The sequence below is a fragment of the Notolabrus celidotus genome, chromosome 1, assembly GCF_009762535.1.
Source record: "Notolabrus celidotus isolate fNotCel1 chromosome 1, fNotCel1.pri, whole genome shotgun sequence".
NCBI lineage: Eukaryota > Metazoa > Chordata > Actinopteri > Labriformes > Labridae > Notolabrus > Notolabrus celidotus.
The window spans coordinates 2,450,797-2,466,828 of record NC_048272.1 but is presented as its reverse complement, the minus strand read 5'-3'; the positions used below and the strand labels follow the sequence as shown (position 1 = coordinate 2,466,828).

The following is a 16,032-nucleotide window of genomic DNA, read 5'->3' as shown; positions in this document are numbered from 1 at the left end:
ATCCGTGGAAGTGCAAGGCAGGCACTTCTGCCGCAGTAATAGCAGTGTGTGTATGTGTGTTGGGGAAGAGATGGGCGAAAAGGTGGCGATCGGAGTGAGCCATAAGATCTACTCTTTGCAGCTCTACAGGGATTTATTAGACCTGGGAGTACATTAGCATCATAAAGAGCTGGGAGAATGGGCCTGTGGATGGGCTGCAGACACCACCACTACACTTTAACATGCTCTGCGGCATCATCCAGCGTGTGTGTGTGTGAATGAGTGCGGATGAGGAATAAGATTACCTCGATTTAAACTTAAGAAAGGCTGTTAAATGGTTTATGGATCATCCTGAAGCAGGGCTGGGCTAATATATCAGGAGATGATGGAAAAGAGCTGCAGAGGAGGAAGAAAAGAGGCCCAAAAAAAAGGAAGGAGCTAAGGGAAATTGGAGGCCACCACCTCGAAGAAAAAAGGCAAATTAGACTACATTAACATCAATAAATTATATATTGCAAAAATAGTTCAACTTCTTTTGTACTTTGAGGACTGGGACTGCTGCACACTGAGTTTAGGAAACTGTTTTATTCACCATGGCATATAAGGCAAGCTCTGTCCCTTACTGGGACACTTCTCTGCACTCAAAAGTACTAATACTGAGCATCCACAACTCTGCTGGCTATTATTTAGAAGGAACAAAAAGAGGATGCTAGCTAGTGATTTAAAGAAGGCAGTTCTACAGCAGCTCAGTCTTGTGACTCATAAAACAGAAGACAATTGAAGACACGGGGATCTTCTTCTGCAACATAGAGCCCTGCTGCCCCCTGGTGGACTTGTGAGGAAACTACTTATAATAGGTTTGTCAGTCTTCAGCCTGTATTTACAGTGGCCCTGAAGGCCAATAGTAATAAATATTTTAAAAGCGCAAAATACATTTCATTTAACAAGATAAATTTCATTTAACAAGATAAATTTAATTAAACAAAATAAATTTCACGAAACATAAATGAATTTCACAGAAAAAAAATACATTTCAGGGTCACAAAATAATGTATTTTGTGACCCTGAAATGTATTTTGTGAACCTGAAATATATTTTGTGACTCTGAAATGTATTTTGTGATCTCTGAAATTTAGTTTGTGTTCTCTGAAATGTATTTTGTGACTCTGAAAGTTTTTTTGTGATCTCTGAAATATATTTTGTGACTCTGAAATGTATTTTGTGACTCTGAGATATATATTGTGATCTCTGAAATGTATTTTGTGACTCTGAAATGTATTTTGTGATCTCTGAAATGTATTTTGCGGCTCTGAAATGTATTTTGTGATCTCTGAAATGTATTTTGTGATCTCTGAAATATATTTTGTGATCTCTGAAATGTATTTTGTGATGCTGAAATGTATTTTGTGACCTCTGAGATATATATTGTGATCTCTGAAATGTATTTTGTGACTCTGAAATGTATTTTGTGATCTCTGAGATATATATTGTGATCTCTGAAATGTATTTTGTGACTCTGAAATGTATTTTGTGACCTCTGAGATATATATTGTGATCTCTGAAATGTATTTTGTGATTCTGAAATGTATTTTGTGGCTCTGACTCTGAAATGTATTTTGTGATCTCTGAAATGTATTTTGTGATCTTTGAAATATATTTTGTGATCTCTGAAATGTATTTTGTGATCTCTGAAATGTATTTTGTGATCTCTGAAATATATTTTGTGACTCTGAAATGTATTTTGTGACTCTGAGATATATATTGTGATCTCTGAAATGTATTTTGTGACTCTGAAATGTATTTTATGATCTCTGAAATGTATTTTGTGATCTCTGAAATGTATTTTGTGACTCTGAAATGTATTTTGTGATCTCTGAAATGTATTTTGTGACTCTGAAATGTATTTTATGATCTCTGAAATGTATTTTGTGACTCTGAAATGTATTTTGTGATTCTGAAATGTATTTTGTGACTCTGACTCTGAACTGTATTTTGTGATCTCTGAAATGTATTTTCTGATCTCTGAAATGTATTTTGTGACTCTGAAATGTATTTTGTGACGCTGAAATGTATTTTGTAACTCTGAAATGTATTTTCTGATCTCTGAAATGTATTTTGTGACTCTGAAATGTATTTTGTGACGCTGAAATGTATTTTGTAACTCTGAAATGTATTTTCTGATCTCTGAAATGTATTTTGTGACTCTGAAATGTATTTTGTGATCTCTGAAATGTATTTTGTAACTCTGAAATGTATTTTGTGATCTCTGAAATGTATTTTGTGATCTCTGAAATGTATTTTGTAACTCTGAAATGTATTTTGTGACCTCTGAAATGTATTTTTGTTCTGTGAAATTTATTTCGTTAAGTGAAATGTATTTTTCGCTTTTAAAATATTTATTACTATTGACTGTCAGGGCCACCGTATATATATTCCCCAGAGTGAGACACAAACTTTAACACTACAACTTAAACACTAGAAAATAAATTCTCAAATATCATCAGACTTTGGTTTTAAGTTATATTAAAGATCTACAACTATGAGAAGTACTCCAACTTTTGAATTTAACTTTTCAAAGACTCTTCTGTCAGAATGATCACATTTTTTATTATTTTTTGCATTAATCTATTTAAGTTTGGTTTTGTTTCTAATTGCAGGAGGGAATTAAAAATACTTTTTGAGATGCTTTCAAATCTTTTGACAAATTTTATTGTAAAATATGTTGGGTTTTTTTTTAAACTGACACTAACTCTTAACATGTTCTTAATCATGAAGTGAAGCTTTAAGATGAAGCAGATATGTCTTTGAGGCTTTTAATGATACTCCATCTGGATTTATGAGTTGTTCTTTGTATGCATATTGATTATATTAAACCAGTTCTTGGACCAAAATGTTTCAATCTTCAGCAAATTAATGCCCAATTTCAAATTCCAAAGACCAACCCCTGAGGATAACCTCGCCAACATGTTTCCCAAATCACAGCAGAAAGAAACACCATCAGTCAGAGAATGGATTCTGGTAAAACATTTTATATTCTCAGTAAAATCAGAACCACTTTTTCCCTGTGTAGTTTGTAGTTTGCGCTGCAGAGCACCCTCTAGTGGAAGAGTAGAGGAGGCCTGAGCGGCTCTTTGGAGTGTCGGCTGGGTGACAGTACAACAACAGTCAAACTGTGGCTGATGGGGAGAAAAAAAGGCACAACACAGAAACAGACGCAGAGTCAGTGCTTCAACGCCATGGCAACCACAACTCCTTGGCTCAGAGTTTTGTGAAGTCAGTCCTCATTCAGTCTCCGTGGAAACCAAAGTCAAGAGAGGGAAAAGTTGTGTGATTCTGCTTCAGTCGGACCGAAACCGCAGGTAAAGCTTACATTCATATATAGAGAGCAATTTGGATTCAATCAAATCAGAGAATCACTTTCATCTATATCTGGCTCCAAGTTAAAAACAAAAATGAAAAATAAAATCCCGATCATATAAAAATGGCATCAAAAATGTACATGATCTATTCTGGAGTTCACAAACGTCTCCCTGCTCCTTCCCTCGTCAAACATCGCCGGCTGTATTTGCTTTATAATAGTGTGCTTACTATAAATGGCTCTGAGAAGAAATGGGTGTTTGTGAAATAAAAATTGAAACAGAACTAAAACAACAAGTACAAATAAAACATTTAAGTGGCTTAGTGGCATATAACATCTGAAATAAATCTTATTCCACAATTTCTTCCATGTACAAAGTCAAAACAATAATATAGTTTCCAGTGCTTTGGGAGATAAAATAAAACAACAAACTATATAGTAAAGAAAACAACCACTTTTTTTAATCAAGAAAATAAAATCACAATCAAAGTTATTCTTTTCTACCTTTATCGGTACTGATCAGGAGCTATATCAAGTCAACGCCAAGCCCTGGGTTAGCAAAGATAGAACTGTGGTCCACCTCAGCCTGACCCTTACATCACTGTGACGACTGCAACCAATGGGATTACACGTTCCCTTTACTGTAGGCGAACAGCAGACCTGAGATCAGCCTCTGCAGCTGGCAGCTTCACTCCACCCATCAGAGCTGGAGACAAGCTGATTTGAAAATAGCCTCAGGGCTGCACTGTATGTATTGAACTGTAGGTATGGGAGCACTATAAAGCCTATTTGTGTACAAGGTGAGCAATTAACGACGCCTGCTAGTGAACGGAGTGAGAGTGAGCGAAGTGAGTGTGCTTTGACGGTGAAGATAACACTTCACCTGCTGAAAACTGAGGCCAAGATCACACACTGTCGCTGGAACTTCAATAAAAGCCAAGGTCTAATAAGCCAGTGGGCAGCAGGAAAATGAAACTTTTCAAGGTATAGGGGCAAACTCTGAAGTATTTACAGGCATAACTGAAGTTGGTATTTAAGTCTAAACCCTGGTCATGACTGCTGATCTGTAAAAACATGCCTCTGAAGGGCAGCAGCTGCAAAAATGAAAAGGCACATTGATAGGGGTTGTGAGCCAGACACAGCTCAGGTTAACATCTGCTTCTGCTTAAAAATGATCCTGCTTGTGTATTATGTTACATTACCTGAGTATTTTGAAAACTATCCTTGGTTTTTGCCAGAGTTAACACACTTTTTTTTTACAGTGTCTTCTTTGGGTAAAGGTCATACCGGTATCCAGTGTTATATACATAGGATTTAGGGAAAGCAGTGTGTGTGTGTGTGTGCACGAGTGTGTGTTTGTGAGAAGAAAAGAAGTACAGCTAGGATTAAGGTGGATGCAATAAATGAAAGCTGGATTAACTGTCCATCCAAGTGTTTCTTAAATGTGGACACTTAAAGAAAACACTTAAGCTTAGCCAGCAAACACAGATCTTTGTCAAACAGCTAGCGCTGGAGGCAAAAGCAAACTGTGGAATAACAGATTGAGCAACAGAAAAATGTGACTGGACTGCATCCCCTTAAGATGAATTATGCATGCAGGGCCATGAAGCTATTTCCATTTTATTCACTATCGTTGGTTCAATCATTTATGGTTGCTAAAAGAGGCTGATGTAAGGAGAAAATAACTTGTCCTCTATCCAGTGAGACAATGCACTCACAGTTTGTCCTTGTATCTGATAACTTCAATCTAATTAACTGCTGGTTTTGTCCCTTGTTCAATTATGATTCAGAGGCACCTTTATGGAAAAGAGGCCAAGTGTGTGCTATAACTCCTGACCTGGCAGTGTGAGTTCAGCCCTTGTAAATGCTCAGTCTGTTGGGCAACGTGTCAAGTTTATCTCACATGCACTTGTGTGTTGTGTGCTTGTGTGTGTGTGTGTGTGTGTGTGAAGGTTTGTACTACAAGAACAAATCTAACTGTGTGGGTGCGGTGTACCCTCTATTTCTTGAGATAATTGCACCAAAAATGAGTGTCATCCATGTGTGTGTCTGATTTCACGTATGTGTCTGATTCCTTACTATGCTGTAAATGTGTTTTTATGTTTTTTTGACTACAACCTCTGCAAACCCCCCTGCACGTGCCCGTGTGAGTGAATGTGTGTGTCTACAGTATGTCTCCATCTTCTATGCTGAAGCTGGATCTGCGGCTGGAGTCAATTGACTCCTCGGGGGACATCGCGGAGAGCAGTGGGTCTCCTCCCATAGGGGACAGGGGCTCATCCATCATCATGAAGCCCATATCGCTTCTCCTCCCCTGGACGTCCAGCCCACCCAGGTCGCCGAGTCCTGACATCCCGTCTGAGAAGCCAGGGATCCCGTCGCACAAGTCCAGCGACTGGACAAAGTCAAAGGGCTGGGAGCTGCCCACAGATGGGTACTGGATGGGTAACTGGGGCTGCAGGTGTTGGGGGAGTGGTGGCAGCTGCCGGGGCTGAGGCTGAGTCTGACCCTGGTGATGGAGGTGGGTCTGTTGGAGGAAATGGTGGTGCTGCTGCTGCTGGGCCTGGTTCTGGGGTAAGTGCTGGGGCTGGATGTGGGCCTGTGGGTGGGAAAGGTTCTCCTCAGGGCTGGTCTCTTGTTTTATATAATTAGCCATCGGGTCATTGGGGTTCAGGCCGGAGGGAGAGTTGCTGGGGAGGCCATGCAGACGAGCCTGCATCTCCAACTCCTGCAGGCAGAGAGAAGAAAGCTTTAACAGTCTGAATACATTCAATGGGTTTCTATTGAACTAATTTACTAATTTCTACTGGATAACACTATCAATCTAGTAGAAAACTAAAGCCATTTCAGTACTGCTGCTGCTAAGACACTGCACTGTTCACCAGTTACTTTTAGAAATGACTGAAAAGTTACATAGTACCTGATTAAAAAAGGTTAACAACCTCAGTCCTCTGAAACATAAATGAAAGATCTGTGATGTACAGACAGCTCACTACAGTCCTCCACAGCTTCTCTTTTTAATGTTCTGGTAAGTAGGGGAGAACGGGATTGGTTGTCACACTTTTTACTGTTTTGATGATTGCTCATCATCAAAACATCTTTCAATAGTCATTCCTACATTAAATTGAAGCTTAAGGTGTTGGCTTGAAATGTGTATCCCTCTCATTTTCCAACTCATTGTAACAAAGAGGCAATTAACTATCAAAGACACTCTGACACATTGTTACAACCAACCCCATCACAGGGATGGTTGTCACACACTATGGGGTTGGTTGTCACACACTATGGGGTTGGTTGTCACACACTATGGGGTTGGTTGTCACACTATGGGGTTGGTTGTCACACACTATGGGGTTGGTTGTCACACACTATGGGGTTGGTTGTCACACACTATGGGGTTGGTTGTCACACACTATGGGGTTGGTTGTCACACTATGGGGTTGGTTGTCACACACTATGGGGTTGGTTGTCACACACTATGGGGTTGGTGGTCACACACTATGGGGTTGGTGGTCACACACTATGGGGTTGGTTGTCACACTATGGGGTTGGTTGTCACACACTATGTGGTTGGTTGTCACAATGATATTTCAATGGGAAAAATCTTTTAAAAAAGTCAAGAAGGCAGAACTAAATTTGAAAGTTTAATTGCACTGACAAGTGATTGGCCTACATAACTTAATGCATTTTAACATAAAATGAGGAACATGAACAGGAAACACATCTTTAGGCCAGCCTATATAACAACATAAAGAACAAAACAAATAGGCCTAACAATAATGGCCGACTCAACTAGGCTACATGCAGTCACTGTCTGAGTTACAGTGATGGTAAATGTAGGGTCTGCGCACTCCAACTCATTTCACCATGCATGATTTTGCCAACATAGGGGTTGGTTGTTACATGTGACAACCAACCCCAAAGAGAATGTGACGACCAACCCCAACTGGATTTTTTTGCTAGCATGAAGGCTAACAACCATCTAACAACTAGTTAGCTAGCTAATACAAATCTAAACTATAGCTTTCCCCTCACACTTTGTAAGGGTAACACTTGTTTTGTTATAAACCCATCGTTTAAAAGTCTAGAGGAAAAATACTGAGGAGCTGAATATTTACAATTTGACATGAAAAACACAAAAAGTCCTCTCACCTCAATTTTAGCTGTCTTACTCCAGTGAAGACTATGTAGGTGAGCTCTGATGCTAATTCTGGAAATGTCCATACCCCAATTTGAGAGACAGCGCCATTTGGTGGCGAGATATAACGAGTGTGACAACCAACCCCGTTCTCCCCTACTGGCAAGAGAGCCTTCTGTTTATATGCTTTTAAACTACAGAACTTCATGTTTCTGGATAAAACTATCAGTATTTTTAACCTGATATTTTCTTTTTAAAATAGTTTGACCCCTAATGTTAAAATGACCTTCATTTCCAACATGTGTTTTATAATAATTGGTTTCTCAAATTTGATTGCTTTTACTATTTCAATCTTCTTATCTTACAAAGTTGAATCTACGATGGTCAATTTTGTTCTAATTTACTGATAGTTTTTTCTTCCTGTGTGATGAACTTTATGCAGAATGATTTGCATGAAATTGGCTGTATTAATAAGGTTGACTTAATTCTCCTCACGTGAGTGTGGATTTGTTACCTGAATGCGTAGCATCATCTGTTTGTTAGCCATCTCCATCCTTTTGAAGTTGTTCTCTACCTCTCTGGTCCTCTGTACGTCCTTCTGCATGCGTTTGATGTACTCCACAGACGCCCGCAGTATGGTGCCTTTGTTCCAGCGCACATCACTATGCACACAGTAAGGTGAAAAAGCAATTTATACAGATAAGTAACTGGGAGCAGGTGATTAGATTCAATCATTTATACTGTAAGAGGTTAAAGCAACTCACAGGTCGTTGGTTTTGGGGATCATGGTGCCCAGCTCTTTGATTCGATCATTGATGTTGAATCTTCTCCTCCTTTCAACTACGGAAGAGGAAAGTAGAGACAGAGTGGAGAGATTAAAAAAAAGGGGAGACAAAGGAAAAACATGAAGACAACTCAAAGCCTGGAAAGAACAAAACTTGTTCCAGTCAAGGTGACCTTTTGAACTGTAACAATCAATTCTTGTGTCTGAACTGTATGTGACACAGAGTGCTAAGATCTGCAGCAGGTTTAATAGTGTGATGCATATGAGAATAGATCAGTGCATACTCCATGAATACAGTAAGAGGATAAAAGGGAAACTGTTAACACACACACACACACACACACACAGAGAGTCACACACAGTCACAGGCAATTACACGCAAGTGCCAGAACAGCAGAAATTACCAGGTTAACCATCCACCAAGAAGTTGTACTATGTCAGCTAAATCAGTGCAAGGTTGTATAAAGCTGTTTATGCGAGAGACAGATTATGGTCTGTTGATATGTGTTCGTGCATGTGTTTTTTTAAGGGTATACATTGCACTGGACGGAGACAGAGAAAAGGGGGTCTGACATTGTGTTAGAGCAGGGGTGAAGACTCACTCAGATTGTGGTTGTCTTTCTTCTGTCTCTCCTTAGCCAAAGCACGGGCTTCTGCATATTAGCAAAAAACAAAAAGCTGGTTAACAAACATCTGAGACTGTGCAGAACACTTTTTTTTTTTTAATGGTGTCAACAAATTCCTGATTTAAGATGAGGGAAGCAAAATGTGAAATGAGGTTCCCCCAGCGATTTAATGTTACTCTCAAGTGAATGACTTTTAACTTCCCCACCTGACAGTTCTCGTTTGATGGTCAGATTGGCAGGACAGGAGTTACTGGTCATGGCCACGGCTGGTCCCTTCATCCCAGGACCTGTGTACACATCCAGGTGACTGCTAGACAGGGGGAGCTGGGGAGGGGGCACACACAGCCACACACAAACACACAAAAACAGATATTTAGATTAAGAAAAACAACCACCTAATAACATAAAACTGACACTTTTTATGTCCACTTTAAAGACAATTTCAAAGATGCAAGAAGGGCAGGCAAATCAATTCTATATGTTGATTAGTGACAGTTTTTTAAGCCATGTAAAAGCTTTGTTGTCTGTAACCAGATTGGATGTGGAGATGACTCCTAAAGCACTCAAGTGTTTCTACTTATTGGATTGAAAAAGGCTTGCAGAGTAAATCACAAACACACAAGTTTCAAACCTCTTCCATAAACTGCGGTTTAACACAATTGCATGTTATTGAAGTATGACTGATTATGCCAGGAGTGATTGTTGATCCTAATTGAATTTAAAATGTAATGAAGACAGAAAGTCAAGCTAATTCACACTCAGATTACAGTCTTGTTAAAGGCATTATATTATTCAGTTTCCTAGACGACTCATTTACAGCATCCAACACCTTTGTAAGTACCTTCATAAAAACAGTGTTCATGTTTAGAGCGCTGTAAAGAACACATAACACTCACAGCAGGAGATAATGAAACAACATCACACTTAAGAGCAGCTTGCCAAACACACAACAATGATTGACTATCATGCTATCTTTATGATCACTCTTTATGGCTTTATTCTCTCCTCCGCCATCTCCGGCTCCTGTACTCGCACTCCTGGTTTGATCCCCTAACTTTTGCACTTTAGCCGTTGCATAAGGGGTGTAGTTCAGTTTTGTGTGGACTCCTAAAAAAGGTCTTGATTTCCTTTTAATTGTGCTGTGTAGTTTGAGTCCTACGTGCACTTTTTTTTTTTATGCCTCGTTACCGATCGTGTGGTGGTACTCCTTGCAGGAAGGGCAAATGCGGCGCTGCTAATGAGGCCTGACAGATAAAGAACTTCAAGGTGGAGATACGTTATCTACAGGCTACCGTGTGTGCTGTGAGATCAGACACATTCACACACATAAATAGACATACACACAAAGAAACATTCACACCTTCAAGTCTGCTTGTGTGCTATATCCTGCTAAAAATCTCACAGCAGATCTTAAGTACACAGCGATGAGGTGTTAATCTTCCCTAGTGAAGACGTGGTGTCTGAAAAATGTCTAACATTGGCCATTATCAAATATTGATGAACTGTTATATAGCTGTTTAATGTGGAAAATCACATCTTAAGGATATTTTCATCACATTTAATAGAATAACTCAACTGGAAGTCTGAGTTATAGTTTCCAGCAGACATTTTTAAATACTTCACACACTGTTTAGGAGGTACATCCCCCCTTTTACTGCTTTAAATGTAAAAACAAGGTTTTGCATATTTAAGTGACAGATGCCTGTGTGAAAACACATTATAATGCCCCACCCTGATTTTTTTTTGCTTCCTGTTTTTCTGCTGATGATACAAAACTACAAAAAAATAAATAAATCACTGGGTAAATCTAATTTCGTGCCTGTCCTGCTCATGCAACCAGCTCTGGTACTAACCCATCCAACTCAATTAGACAAGCAAGCATGACTGAGAGACTCAGTGTAGCTCAGTTTAACCATCCATTCACATTCACACTCCCACTTAGTTCACTTGTGCCTGGTATTCAGTGGTGCTTTTACTAAACTTTGAGATTCCAAGAATTCCACAGAGTTTGCCACTTTAATCCTCATCAGGATTAGTAGGTGAATTTAACTCACTGCCCTGTCACTTTGGGGAGTACAGCTCTGAGTTTCCAGCATATTCGACACAAAATATCCCTCTTTTCATACCATTGCATGACAGTAATGTGGTTTAATTAACACAGCAACAGTATGCTCCAAATGTGATAAAAGTGATTCTTTCTCAGTCAGTACTGTGCTGGCTTCACACACAGTAATCAATCTGAAGGCTGATCAAATGCCTAATCTAATCAATCAGTGTGATGTTGACAAGTAGACACACACACACATGCAAACAAATGCATGCCGACACACTCACGCTGATGAAACAATCAACAGCACAGGACATACTATCAAAAAAGTTACACGCGGCTGCCTGGGGTTTCCCTCTCACACACACAGACAGACACACACAGGGTCAGACAGACGACCACACAATGAGCAGAGCCTGTGTTTGTCCAAACCTGCACTGCAAAGCTCAAATGGTGCTCAAAATCATAGAAAAATAGTGCAAGGAGTCTGGATCTATTCTTTGATAACAAACAATTCAATGCAAAAAAAACCGAAATTCATCTAAAACTAAAAGCCCTCCTCCACCCTCCTGCCCGCGCTCTCTATAATCAGGGACCTGAGGTTGGGAGTTAGAGCCGTCACTGCATCTGTCAAAACTGTGGTTCACTCAGAGTGAATGCAAAAAGTCCTACAATGCTAAATAAAATCATTTTAACAGTCCAACAAAAACAGTGCTTCAGTGTCTTACCAGCTGAATCTGTTCTCCTTCAATAACTTCCACAATGGCATACGTCTTATTCATCTCCTTCATCTTCTACTCCTGCCCTCTCTAGGCCAGCGCTCTCTCTTCTTTTCTCTCTCTCTCTCTCTCCCCTCTCTCTCTCACTCTCTCTCTCTCAGCTCCTCTCTCTGCCACTGCTTCCCCTGTCCTGTGAGACTGACCTGGGCTGCATCGATCCCGTCTTTCTTCTACCTCCGCTCCTCACCAAACAAGAGTGAACTTTCCCCTAACTGGACTTTCAGCCTGTTTTCCCCTTGCACAAATTGCCCTCATCCCCCTCTCTCTCCCTCCCTCCCTCCCTCCCTCCCTCCTTTTCCTCCCCCCCTCTCCTTCTCCACCTCCCTCCCTCCCTCTGAATGTCTTGTAAACAAGTTGAACTCTAACTGCTGTCAGTTTAATTGTTAATTTTCAGAGTTGGTTGCCCTCAACACAAAGCATGGCACAGTCCTCGTCTGACTCGTCTTCCTTAAAGTTTCTAACTATGTCCAGCCAGCTTAAGGGATGGAATGTGTAGTGTTTAAGTCAATTACACATTTTGCATGTGCACACGTGAGTTTGTGAGTGAGTTTGTGAGTGAGTTTGTGAGTGAGTTTGTGAGTGAGTTTGTGTGTATGCCTGGAGAAAAAGACAGCCTACTGTCTCCTAGTGGGACACAAAAGATATATACGGATAACCAGGATAGCATGTTTGTAAAAATAAAAAACAATCATTGTGGTATAAAAACACTTACAAATACTCAATCTGCATAAGTAGTACCATACCAGACAGAAAAACTGAGAAAATTAGACATAAATCATGGGGGGGGGGGGGGGACAAAGAAAGAAGAAGACAGACTTTCCACAATTTCCTGCAATCACAGTTCCTGTATATGCTCAAAGTCTGAGTAGTGATGACACAGCACATCTAAGGCTGTGACTCACTCAGGGCAGACTGGGCCTAAAGGAGAACTTCATCTTTGCTGAACACAACCTTGTAGTAATACTGCCATGTCACTTAAAATCAGTTTTTCCAACCTTATATCAAATCCCTGAGATGAATCAAGATTTTACTCAAGTAGCTGGATTGAAATGAACACAAACATCTTATGCTGCAGTGTTTGAATACTATTTTAAAACAACTTTGTGAGAAATGTTTATATTTCTTTGAAGAGTTAAAAAAAAAAGGCACCAGATAGCAGTCATGTCCAGTCAAGATGCTTTTTTCTCTTTAAAATTAAAGGAAAATTGCAAATTAGAAATTTGAGTAACAGGACTTAACAATTTCTACATCCACAGAGTTTATACACTTAAGTTGTGTGTGTATTTTTTTGTTTTTAAGTTATATTTTTGGCCTTTTGGCCTTTATTTGAGAGGCCAAGCTGAAGAGAGACAGGAAATGTGGGGATTCGAGAGCAGGGGAATACATGCAGGGAATGGTCCACCAGCTGGGAATCGAACCGGCGACCCCTGTGATGAGGACTGTAGCCTCATCACATATCTCCCTCCTAAGGATCTAGAGAGAGTTGTACATGCCTTTATTACGGCTAGGCTTGATTATTGTAATTCTTTGTATGTGGGCTTAGACATGGCGTCTGTTCAGTGCCTGCAGCTTGTACAGAATGCGGCAGCTCGCCTCCTGACTGTCAGGAAAAAAGAGGGAGCACATCACACCTGTGCTGCGTGCTCTCCACTGGCTCCCAGTCCGTCACAGGATTGATTTTAAAGTTGCACTTTTAACATACAAGGCCCTAAATGGATTGGCTCCATCCTACTTGGCTGATCTTCTCCATGCTCACAACCCAACCCGAGCACTGAGGTCAACAAACCAGCTGCTCCTGGATGTGCCTAAAAGTCGCCTTAAAACCCGGGGAGACCGAGCCTTTGCAGCAGCGGCCCCCAAGCTCTGGAATGGCTTGCCACTCCAATTAAGATCAGCCCCCCACTGTTGAATGTTTTAAATCTTTGTTGAAGACCCATCTCTTCTCTTTGGCCTTCTCCTCGTGAAGAGGACATTAATATCCTGTTATGTTGTTGTTTATTGTTGTCTTCATGGAATTTTTACTTTTTACCTTGTAAAGCACTTTGGCCAACACTGAGTGTTTTAAATGTGCTATATAAACAAAGTTGACTTCACTCTGTATGTGGGGCGCTTAAGGCAGATTTATACCTCTGCGTTGAATCAACGGCGTACCCTACGCCTGGGGTCCGCGTAGCTCCCGTACCTACGCCGTGGCCTATGCACGTAGCTGACGTGCACCTCCTCCAAAATGTAACTCCCCGTAGAGCCGACGCGGACCGCAAGCTCTGTGATTGGTCCGATCGGCGGCTTTGTCTTTCCCGCATTTACAACACTTCAGGGATCCCGGACATCGGCCGCACACCGGCCGTGTATTTCATCTCCTCCTCTCTATTCTTCATGTAATCATGTCTGTATGATAAACAGCAACATGTATCAGCTGTAGATTAACATAACACGCTCTGAAACTCTGTGGAAAAGTAAACAGAGATCGTAGCGGGACCGGAAGCATGCGGCCGGCTATCAGAGAGACCGCACTGCCCTCAGGCGTTTCGGCGGAGAATTGCTGCGTGACAGACACACCGACGCACAAGTATGTGGTGCTCATGTCCGCGTCAGCCCCTGCTGCTGAGACGCAGAAGTATAAATCAGCCTTTAGACCGCTAGGCCACCAGCGCCCCCTAGATTTTTTTTTGTAATATCAAAATCTTTAATGTAAGACAAAAAAAAAAGGGCAAAATATATAATAATAACACATAATATATTCCTAGTTAGTGGGATGGCTTCACTTACTGTGTTCGGCATCTGGATTGGGTCGATGTATGCTTGAATATCATCGTAATTGGACTGCATGCTGATAATGTCATCAATGACCTCATCCATCTGGGAAAACAAAAACAGGGGTACGATGTTACTTTTGCATCTATGACTATTCTTCAGGACTCTTTCTTGCTAAATGAAAGAGTTGAACTTTTCTTTCCACGATTACTTATTTAATTAATTTGACTGTATTGATTTGATTTGATTTTTAAGTATTTGGTTTATAATCCTGCCTTTTATCATTTCACCAATGCTGTTGTTTTCTGTCTCTCTATTATTCTGTGAAGCACTTTGGGCTGCATGTTTTTATGTATGAAAGGTGCTATATAAATAAAGTTGAGTTGAGTTGAACTCCAGGTACATGTTTAACAAACACCCAAAAGGAGAAGACTCTCACTACATTCATGTTAAACCAAGCACCTGAAACCTGTTGGCATGTAGGCCTCCAGGTGAACTCACTGAGGTGCATGATTTACTCAAGAAAACACTTTAAAGGATGACTTGAATGTCATTGAAGCTAACTGGTAAAACTGTATTTTCCAGGAGAGACTAAAAGAGGGATAAGAGAAGAAGGAAGACAAAGAGGAGGTAGAGGAGAGTTGGTCAAAGTCTGCCAGGTTCAAAGGGCCTTACATTCTGCTGTCACTTGTAAAGCTGTAATGACCCTCGCAAGGCCATAATGAAGCATTTAAATTCCAATGATGACCAGTTTCAGTTATTGTCAGTTAGTCAACTCATTCACCCATTCGCCGAAAACATACATACAGCACATTAACAACACTGCATCCACCTACAAAAGAGCAATTAAATCATTATGATGCTTTCATAAAATGTGGAGATAATGTAACTCTAGGGGCGTTTTTTAAACCTCAGTTTTATACAGTAGTATCATTAAGTTGTATTTAAATGATTTTTTTTCCAGGTTTGAACTTGTTAACTTTTCTTTATAACAGAACTAGGATGTTTAAAAGTTTATGATGACGCCACAGTCTGCCCACGCTTGCAGGTGCCTACCTCCTTCTCGTGGCTGGAGCCGATGTTGAGCATGGCCATGGGGCTGTTGGGGGCACTGTTTCCAGTCATGAGCTGCTCTGTACGCATGTGTGGAGATTGGAGGGGCGGGGGGGCAGATGCCGATCCACCTGTGGGTCCCATGTTTGCAGGAGAAGTGGGGGGCACCAGCCCTGCTACTGCATTGACCGTCTGCAAAGAGAGAGAGAGAGAGAGAGAGAGAGAGAGAGGGGGAGAGAGAGAGAGAGAGAGAGAGAGAGAGAGAGAGAGAAAAATATTCTTAGTAAATGTCAAATTGGCTTTCTCCCAAATCACCGAACATCTGATCATATATACACCTTACACACTTTAATTGGCCAACATGTCCACCAAAAAAAGGGGGGAAAAATATTTGCTTGCTTCATTGACTTTAAAAAAGCCTTCGATTCCATTTGGCATGAAGGACTTTTCTTCAAAATCCAAAATCCAAGTGGAATAGGTGGTAAGGTTTATGATCTTATTAAATATATGTACG

The 16,032-nt window shown here is 40.5% G+C and overlaps 1 protein-coding gene across 8 annotated transcripts in view; it reads right to left on the bottom strand.

The window, feature by feature from the left end:
- Positions 1–2,988: 2,988 nt before the first annotated feature.
- tfeb (transcription factor EB) overlaps positions 2,989–16,032 on the bottom strand; it is a 62,735-nt gene continuing 49,691 nt past the window's right edge. For 4 of the 8 annotated variants that reach the window (XM_034685017.1, XM_034685025.1, XM_034685033.1 and 1 more), the window contains exons 5-11: positions 15,522–15,710; positions 14,481–14,570; positions 9,092–9,209; positions 8,862–8,912; positions 8,240–8,315; positions 7,990–8,137; positions 2,989–6,065 (exon numbers count right to left, since the gene is read on the bottom strand). In XM_034685017.1, coding sequence (XP_034540908.1) covers positions 5,502–6,065; positions 7,990–8,137; positions 8,240–8,315; positions 8,862–8,912; positions 9,092–9,209; positions 14,481–14,570; positions 15,522–15,710 — 1,236 coding nt within the window. In that variant the 3' untranslated portion in view covers positions 2,989–5,501. Of the gene's footprint in view, positions 6,066–7,989; positions 8,147–8,239; positions 8,316–8,861; positions 8,913–9,091; positions 9,210–14,480; positions 14,571–15,521; positions 15,711–16,032 lie in introns of all 8 variants that reach the window. The other 4 variants (XM_034684991.1, XM_034685008.1, XM_034684999.1 and 1 more) reach the window with 1 other exon arrangement.